The sequence below is a fragment of the Aplidium turbinatum genome, chromosome 13 (genome assembly GCF_918807975.1).
Source record: "Aplidium turbinatum chromosome 13, kaAplTurb1.1, whole genome shotgun sequence".
Lineage (NCBI taxonomy): Eukaryota > Metazoa > Chordata > Ascidiacea > Aplousobranchia > Polyclinidae > Aplidium > Aplidium turbinatum.
In genome coordinates, this window is record NC_137484.1 from 10932126 (window position 1) to 10942246 (window position 10121).

At 37.5% G+C, this 10121-nt stretch overlaps 1 protein-coding gene and 1 pseudogene across 1 annotated transcript; both read left to right on the forward strand.

Annotated features, from left to right (window-relative positions):
* Positions 1 to 341: 341 nt before the first annotated feature.
* LOC145782119 (uncharacterized) lies at positions 342 to 5224 on the forward strand. Its single transcript, XM_082593871.1, has 5 exons — positions 342 to 529; positions 848 to 1041; positions 1727 to 1916; positions 2863 to 3003; positions 3887 to 5224. Exons 1-5 carry the CDS (start codon positions 430 to 432, stop codon positions 4237 to 4239), a joined length of 978 nt encoding a protein of 325 aa, XP_082449997.1. The 5' UTR covers positions 342 to 429; the 3' UTR covers positions 4240 to 5224.
* Positions 5225 to 10006: 4782 nt separating this feature from the next.
* Positions 10007 to 10098, forward strand: LOC145782663 (U6 spliceosomal RNA; annotated as a pseudogene).
* Positions 10099 to 10121: the final 23 nt, after the last annotated feature.

Here is a 10121-nt window from a genome sequence, read left to right on the forward strand (position 1 = left end):
GCTTTTACGACGGTGTCGGGGGGGGGGGGGGGGTAGGGGCGGCGTTTCGTGCAAAAATCCAAGGGCGGCATACTGCGTTGCTACGCCACTGGCTGTGACTAGATTGTTACCCCAACTTTTCCCCACTGCTATACGTTAGAAAACACAATCGGTGCCGCTTTTGATGTATTTGGTACCGTATGTCCCTACCTGGAATCGAACCCACACTTTACGAAGGCGCTCACTTTCCAGCCACTGTGCTTGTTTTCTTTCGTTAAAATAAACTGCGCCGGAAAAAAAGGTGACACAGTGTGCAAAACAACATTAGTATAGATGTTTTGTTGTAAAACGTTGAAGTGCTGTAGAATTTTGTGCTAAATAATTTTCTTGTCACTCAAAAAGTCCACCAAGCGTTGTAGTTGCATTAATAATATCTGTGTTGTGTGTGCGATGGATTCGAAACTCATTCAAAAAGTTCTAGTTGTCTCTGCTCTTGTGGTCTATCTTCTCTCCTTGGCCTTTGCTTACATGAACACTGCAACTGTTCCAGGTAAGCGGTTCATGATTTAATTGTAATGTAGTAAGCGTTTTCATGTTTTAGTGACTTTTATAGAAATATAAAGCAATAACGTATAACTAGTTTGCCTGTAAGGGGCATGAGCTTGCTGTCGATACTTACATGACGTAGATTTTAAAAAAGTATTTTGATTCAAATTTTAATGACTTGTTGAGTATCCCGCAGACTCTTTAGTTTCTGGTCTCCGTTTACCAATCATTAATTTTCTATGAACACAAGACATGCAACAGTGTAATTTTATCTAATCATCGTTTTCTACCGCCAAACTTGCAAAGTACGTTTTTCTTCCAGGGTTGTATTTGAGTAGTAATGGATTTGTGGACAATAAGTACTTTCAGCAAGTGTCTCCAGTTGGAACGGCTTTCGCAATTGTCTGGCCCATCATATACTTGTGGAATCTAACTTCCATTGTCTACATTTTTGTGTCTTTGTTTCTTAAAGAAAACAAAAGTCCAGTCAACGTTGAGCCGACTTTAGTTCCTATCGTAAGTAACGTTGTGCTCTGCCTTCACTGGATTGTTTGACTAAACTGTGATTACAGGATTCCACGTCAATGAAGGGCAATTGAGTTTTACATTGTAATTTAAATTTTAGAAAGAAGACTTTTCAGGAGATTATACTATACCTGGACAAGTGGACATCGATATACGACTATTTCGTAGATGACTTTAAGAACAGATTTTTATTGTAAAATCTTTTTTCAAAATTTTTATATCAATTAGATGACTTCTGTGTCTCATCTTTGACTTTAAATGTGTTTCCCACTAAGTATTCATCGTCAACTATAAATGTTGTTTTGACATTGCTGTGATGTCAAAATCACTTGAAAAGAAGGATTTTTTTATTGACCAGTTTTGGAACGATGCATTCAGATCAAGAAGGGTTGAACTTATTTTATTGAATATTTGCATATGAAGCGACGCTAAATCAGCTTCATTTACGCCTGAAATGAAATAGTGTCGGCTGTCAACATAAATCATTTTCTTGGGTCATTTTAAAGATTGGTTATCACCGCAACATGGCAATAGTTTTGTGGAGGGATTTCTAGATCCATGCCATGTATACTGTATAAATTACCAAGCATCTTGTTTCTTGGTGCTTTGCGGACTGTGTTTTGTCGCCTTGAGAATTCTTCAGCTGTAAATGCTTTTTTAAACGTATTTTTTACAGCACTTCTTGATTGGCTACATGCTGGCTTTCGGGACAACAGTAGGATGGCTGTTCGCTTTTGATCGTGAAATTCTCGGGCTTGGTCTTGCCTTGTTGATACTGGCGACTGGTTCGTTGTACTTCACTGTAGCAGTGTCCTACAAACGAGTTTACGACAATCTAAGCACCTTGCAAAGCAGTGACACCAGAGGTTTGTTGTGCCTGTCTTGTCGGCTACGATAACGTCACTGCAATGATTTGTCTGTTACTTAACCACTCCGTAGAAAGGATTCTTGAAATATTTGGACAAGATTAGTGGCACTCAAACGCTGCCATTAAACCAGCGAAAGTAACTACTTAATTTTAATTTTGGCTTACACTATACCACACGACAGCATTTTCATCTATTTTTAATCAGTTTTAACGTGAAAATAATTATTAAAAATGCATGGAAGTGAAAGTGTTAGCAACAGAAAATTTCAAAATTGAGTTGTGTCATGAACATGACTTATATTTGCACAGTAGCTTAGACAGGGGATACTTTAGAACCCGGGCCCAGGACGATTATTGATTATTATTATAAGGGGCTTGAAAAGTTGAAAAATACACCGTTTCTTTTTTCTTTAATGCCTTAGCATCAAATCCATTTCATTTGCCGACAACTTCTAATTTTTGAAGAAAATGGAGTCTTCCCTCGATGATTATACTAGTAGGCCTATGTCTCTTTTTTAGGTTTTTAAAGAAGTTATTTTGTTTTTATCGGTGTCTTGTTTTAAGAGGTCGAGAGTACGATCGGTAGGCTATAGGGTCCAAATTAGGCTCAAGAGCTCTGTTCGCGTATCTGTTGAAACGTCAAAACAAATTTTAAATTAACCGGTTTTTCATCATAATTTACTCGCTGATTTTTAAGCAGACACTATCTTTTAACTTTCACTTTGGGTGATAAATCTGACCACTTAGCTTTTAATTACCGAGAACAACTCAGTATTCATTTAAACGTGCTATCCATTTCGCTGCAAAAAAATTAACTTATGAAACCGTTTTAACTCAGGTGCAGCGTTAGCAGTGGTGCTTGGCTCATGCCCAGCTTAAAAACGAGATACGGTAATTTTCACTTTCAGTATATTCAATTAGTTATTAAAACCGTTTCCATGCAGTTTTACTTTGGATGGTGCGTATTCTCATTCAAAACGGCTTGTGCCTTCCAGCGACATGGCTGACCATAGCAACGTTCCTTAACCTTGTAGACGTCATCATTTATCAAGACAGCTTTGGAATCAACCCCCCTAACCAAAGAGGTTGGTTAATCAACTATCACGTTTTTAATTTAATGCCTGGTAAACAGTCCCATTCAAATTTTAAAGCACTTGGGTTTGCTTTATCGTAGCTTTATCACAATAACCACAATGTAGTGTAATTATCCGAAACTACTCAAATGCTCATATTTATTGTTGTGATATTACACGCTTCTTATCTACCAGGTAGAAAATATATTAAAGTAGTTTGAACCCCAGTCAGACTCAGTGATGCTTGAAGTTTAGTTTTTTAACTTCGAGTTTATTCAAACATTGGTAGGCTATACATATGTCTACTGAATTGTATTGAAACTTCGTGTCATATGTCCGTGGTATTGCGTGCGGATATGGTCGTGTTTCATTGCGCGTCGCTTGAATGACAATACTCAAGTTATGTAACTTGCTATCCGGTAACATTTGATTGGACTGGCAAAGAAATGTCACTGATGACAAAGAAACTATGAGTCGGACAAAGTTTTTTTTATACATTGTTTTTTAGAGGCTACTCATTTGAAACCCTTTTAACCTGTTTCAAAGTTAAGCCTTTTGCGCTTGGTCAAAGCATTTCAAGACTGCTCTCCATGCAACGGCACTTATGAAATCAAAAGCCTCTACAAGTATGAGAAACTACTAGGAATAATTTATCAAGGCTTTGTCAGTCCGAGGATAAAGATCCAAAACCAACCAATCACAGGCTTTGAACTAGTAAGCGCTCTTTGAAGCTTATTGCTCAACTGTACCAACCGAGAGTTGAACTACCTGTGCTTAATCTTGTCTTTTTTGTTTTAAGTTTAATCTTTAAAGAGCCGGTTCAGCCTGCTTGAAAATCATGACTTTTTATTTGTGTGCCAATGCACCTACATAAATGAATTCTATTTCATCTCAGGTACCATTTCCGTCGAAGATGCGTCAACGGTGACTCTGTCGATTTTGTTTGCAACTATCATTACATGGTTTGTGCTCGACAACTTCGTTCTTGAAAAATACACCCGATATACATTCACTGTGTTTCCTGTCTTCATTCTTGGACTGTCTGGCCTTGTGGCAAAATTACGCTTCATTGACGCCAACCGAAATTTGGTTCTTGCCTCTGTCATTTTGGCTTTTTGTGTGTTAGCCTTAATTTTTCGAGTTGTGTTTTTCATTTATCGTTCTAAAACCAGGTACAGAACAATCTACACCGATCAAACTGATCCCGCTAAAACAAAGCCGATTGAGCTGGAGTCAGAAAATGCATAAAACAGAGTTTTTTTTGTTTTTTTTAATAAAACATTGACGTTCTTCATTAATGCATGATTTATTAATTAACAGTTGAAGCATTTTTTCTGACCTAAAATTTAAAAACAATTAGGCTACTAAAGATAAATTACAGACTTTTTGTGCTGTGCTTTGAAATTTCTTATTATTATTTTTTCATTATAATGTAGGCCTATATTGCTTTTTTTCAACTTTTCACCTATACGTCATACTTTCAATATTATTTGTTTCCCCTTCCGTCAAACAACTTATGGTTTGCTCTGAGCATTTTTATATTGCATTTGTTTATATTGCAATCTTCTTGTAGTGAATGCTATTATATAGAATAATATTTCCTAACTTAACAATGGTAGTTAATAACCTTTGCAAGTTAATCAGATTTTGTTTTCATGTCTTTTGCGCGACTCATTGCTGTCATCGGATGGCCACATATTGTGTGTGATTTTGGAAAACCTAGACTTACATTTCCGACTTTTTTTTTGACGTGATGTAGGCCTAAGCTTTAAAGAAGTTAAAACTACCTCAAGCAGTTCAATTCAGATATAGTTGATTAAAAATACCAATTTTTATAAAGCAGAGATTTCGAATGTGATTTTTCGAGATATTTTTTTTCTAGATATTGAAGTTACGTCTCAACTTGACTGCACTGATACTTTCTGTTTTTTGAAACGCTGAGAGAAAATATTCAATAAATATCATATGGATATGGCGCTGTAGAAAAACAGACAACAATTTATTTTGATTAATGTGACTCGTTCGACCCCTGAAAGCAGTGTGTGACCATGTTGGACCAAAAGTGTGACGCTCATTTCTTAAGTTTTCTTTTTTGTGCTTACACTTTGTTGAGGAATTGGCTAAGACACTTTATATTTTACATCCATTTTTCAATCTGTGTTTTGTGTATGCTGGTCCTGCCATTTTTTGCAATTGCAAGTGGGAATGCGAAATACACAAGGAATGCAACTCATATCATAGTGTTATTTGTACGGGACGTGCTGCTCCGCTTTTCCGGCGGCATTACAAAGGTCAATGACAATTTTCTTACGTCTTGCTACAAGCTTGCTTTTAACAAAACGCTGAAATTGTTTGGTGTAGTTTTGAATCTTCATCCTCGGACTGACAAAGCCTTGATAGGTTATTCCTGGTAGTTTCGCATACTTGTAGAGGCTTTTGACGCAGGGCCGGTGAACGAGATTGACAGAGTGAAGTTTTCCGATTGTTGAAATGTTGTTGCCGGGGAATTATTCCATCCACTAGGTGCCGCTGAATGGAGAGCAGTTCTCAGAATGCGTTGCTCAAGCGCACGCCCCGAGAGTAGAACCAGCGCTGCTTGATCTTGCAGCATGATCTAATATCTCTAGTTATTCTCCACAGTTTGATGAAATGCTTTAGCTGCATGCAGCGTATTTGATTTTGTCTAGGCATCTCAGGTTTGCTTTATTTTATTCTAAACTGTATATAGCCACTTCAGGTAAAGTAAATGTGGTCCCTTACTTCATTCCAAGGATTCAGACATAAAAATTAAGGTTGTTATTGTACTGAGCCGTCGGTTGTGTAAGGTAATCAGTTTCTTGTTTCGGTCAACTCTTCTTCAGCAGCAACGCCACCCTGTTTATTCAAATATTCACCCTAGGTGAAGGTTGCCAGATTTTTTTAAATTAGCAGCCTAATTGTCACAAGTCCAAAAGTATCCTAAAATATGACACATTCACGCACAATGTAGTCAAAATGGTAAAAATGAAACGAAAAAACCGCGACGGCTAAAATTTTCCCTGGGCTCCAAAACTAGCCGAATTTTGTGAGATAACCGCAGAACTGGCCATCTTCCCTAGGTAGAGGTGAGCCTATGTTTCAAAAACCAGCTGGAAGTCTAACCAGGATCATAGTATATGACAAGAATTATAGAAATGGATCTTATCTCGGAAGTCATAAAAAAGACATGGCTTTGGCAGCAGACACTTGCTTTGTAAATTGTAATAAGATATCAGAGTTTTTTTCACAAAACAATGAATAAAAACATTGTAAACAAAAAGCATAGTTGTAGCCTACAGTGCAATGCTAACATCTCTAATAACAGCAGCAATATCAATAGCCTGTGGATATTATGCTTTCAATGTCGGTACTAAAGCTGTATGCAACGGACACAAAACTTAATTTAGGCCTAAGTTGGTTGGATTGTAATTGCAAACAAAGTTGAAGCTTTAAATTCATTGTTTTTTGGTTTACAATAATTAAAAACAAGATCGGCAGCAATAGTTAGGAAGTTTTTAAAAATTTCTTTTAACACTAAGATATTTGAGAAGTTAATTTCAAGCTCATGCTTTCTTACTTCAAAGTTCTGAAACGCTTTATCTGACGACGCCACTCGCCACGCCGGTGAGCTCTTTCAAACTACAAAACAGCTACGGTACACTGACAAGAGAAACCTCACACATTTTATATTTAGACATTGGACAACCAGGGCCGTTGAGAGGATAATTTAGGCCCGAAACCAATTAGATCCTCGGGCCCCAAATCAAGACACTACGAAGAGAAACGCACTAAATTCAAAAATACAAAATGGTTTCTTCAAGTTCCCGGGCCTCTTGGAATGGTTACGGGCCCCGTAACCAAAAAGAATCATTCCGGGTCCCAAGATACCTCTCTTCCATCGCTGCTGTGAACAACTAACATGATTGTGGACAATGCTGACTACTACATAAATTAAAGATAACCCATGAAAAACTAAAACACAGAAAATCTACTGCACCTTTTGCCACAAGCCAATCAGCGGATAGTGCTTGAAAAATTGAACTGCACTGAAACACGTTTGGTGCAGATTTAGTTGGGGCTCGATTGCAACAACTGAAACAGACATTGTCATATAGTCTGGTCTTGTGGTTGTGTGAACTGTGGTGTGGTTAGCTTACATTTGTGGATTAAAGTTACACCTGTTGATACGGAGAAGTAAGATGGGTTAGGCGGTACATAAAGGCGGTAGGTTAGGCGGTTAGGCGGTACATAAAGCATAACATAGCTTTAAAAACTATTATGGAAACAAAACATAGTGTCGTAAATCTTGGACAACCATTCGGTGAGTAGGGCACGTTTGTAGCTTTCTTGTAAAGCTGGTGCTAAACTTTAATAAAAAATAAAAAACAAAGTATTTGAAACAAGCTTTCACATTTTGAGAGTAGGCCAATCAATAGGTCGTTCTACGTTTAGGTAGGGCTACCATATGTCCTCTTTTAAGAGGATTTGTCCTCTTTTTTCAAGAAAAATGAATTGTCCTCCGAGGACACTAAAAAATGCTCAAATGTCCTCTTTTTTGACAGTTTGGGTTTTCATGCTTATGTTTTCAACGGGATTATATTGCTTGATGACGTTTCAGCGACGGCTTGTAGGCTATTTGTTTTCGAAACATTTTTTAAACCAATGTAACATGCTGATTTATAAATTCTACAAGAAATTGGCGCATTTTATGGAACTGTTGTTGAACTTTCATTGCCTGGTTCATTGTAAGATGTTAAACGACATTTTAAAGGCCATAATGCTCACACTTTCACAAAAAAGAATATTCTTTTACCTACATACGTTTTATATTGATACAACCAGGGCTTTGAAGCCGGAGCCCCGGAGCCGTGCATTTTTAACGGAGCTGGAGCTGGAGCTCTACTTGAAATTCAAGTGGAGTAGGAGCTGGAGCCAGTTGTTTGAAAAATAGTTCCGGTTCCGATGTATTTCATAAGATGCTAGGCTACTACTATAACCTGAATTCACATAATTTCACAGCAAACCTTCACAAAATTAAGAAATTATTTGCGTAATCAGAGGTGGAATTAACAAATATGTTGTGAAACGCAGTTCTGCATAAGATTTTGATGAAAGTACCTTAAATTTCATAAAGTTGTGCCATTTTTAGTAACAGTTGACTGCAGTCAATTTTAAGCTTTAGAAATTAAATTGATATGTCGTCATTATTTTAATAAAAGCACTTTTCGGTGCCTGGAACTGGAGCACTGGTATCAATAAGCTCCAGAGCAGGAGCTGGAGCTAATTTATGATAAAAGAGAGCTCGGGAGCTGGAGCAACTTAACATTTACGCCTGCTCCAAAGCACTGGATACAACGCTTGTAGACATTGTTGATTACCAACTGAGTTTAGCTCGTTTGTTACTTGAAACAAATCGAAACGAATATCTAAAAGTGCTCCACTCCAACTCTGTTCGTTCAGGAGCAACTCATGAGTGAACGAACTCAAACCTCTCCATTTCTACAAGCAGAAACTTAACTCTGTCAACCTCAGTGACCGGGTCTGTGTCAGTGGTTTAAAGGCCTCCACACAGTGCAGCCTACTGTTTTAATCATATTTCTTGCAAATAATTTAACAATTCCTTTAAGGCTGACCATTCCTTGTTGAAAAAAGTTGAGGCTTGACCTGGAGGTCGTGCCTGATTTGTCACTTTTTGCAGATCTTTGCGATCATTGCTGTCTGACAGAAACTGTCTAAAAATTAGGTCTTTTTTACACTTTTTGCTGACTTTTAAAAATATAAAATCATTTATTGTCTTAAGCACTAAAAATGAGAAAAATTAAGTTAAACGTTCAGTCAATCTGTTTTCTTGTTTTGTTTTTGGTAACTTTGGCTGCGTAGGCTTATACTGTAATGATCTAAAAACATGTAAAAAATTCTTCAAGCGCAAAATTTTACTTGCTGGCAAAACGTGTCCTCTTTTTAGGCGATGACAATATGGTAGGCCTACGTTTAGGCTATCAGACTAGAAGCCCGCCAGATGTCTACAGCTGGTGCAAGCTTAATTTCTACAGAAGTTGGGTTTTTTAACGTAGGCTAAATGTTCTGCAAAAGGCCTCGAAAAAAAGAAAATAGATATACGAAGAGCATCAGATGGCAGTGATAAGATAAAAGCTTGGAAGCGCGCGTGGTTAACTGTCTTTTCATTTTAAGTAGTAAGCTAAAAAAAACATAGATTAACCAGTTGCTCAAAACAAAATATAAAACTTTTTAAAGCAATGCATGTTCAAAAAGATAGTCTACAATTCAGGGGTCACCAACCTTTTTTGCATGCGGGCCACTTTGGCACTAAGGAGAGCTGTGGCGGGCCGCACTAATAAAATTTTAGGTAGGTTGACTCTTAGCCTATGCTAGAAAAGAACGCATTTCCATCGACTTTCGTACCCAGTATCCAGCGTTACGTGTTGTTCATATTTATGTTAAAATACCGCAACAACAAAATTAATCGAACCACGCTACTGCCAGGCCAAGCTCCTTTTACAACACTTTTGACTTTTTTAACAATGCCTAATAAACGAGGCCACTTGTGTTGCGCACTTATAACGAGGCGAGCGGTTTCATTAGAATATTTATCGCCAAGCAAGAGTGGTGTTGTCACTTCGCTTCACAAAAGATATCTTGCAATTAACAATTTCAGTAAACAAGGAAATGTTTGACACATCGCAATATAGGCAACAATAGTGACCGGCAAACATATCAGCGAAAAATAGGCTCCAATAACAAGGAGAAAGAAACCAGGCACCATGAAACAAACGCTTGTGGAAATCACCGAAAAATCGTAATTCTATCGTAATTCATGAACAGACTTCCCTCTAAAAAAGCAATGAGTTGGTTTTTCATCCTTTTTGTGAGAGTCTATAAAACCGTCTTTCTTTTATTATAGACAACTGTCACTTGCGATGCTTATCAGCGCGGCAAGAATTTGTTGATTAACAACATTTTGCAGTACTTGCTTCGGCGGTACATGCTTCGGCAATACTAAAATTGAAACGATCCAGATGGTCCCTGCGCAAGGATGACACGCAAAATCGTGAAGCGTTCCATATTTCTTAAAAAAAAAAAAAACATTTTGC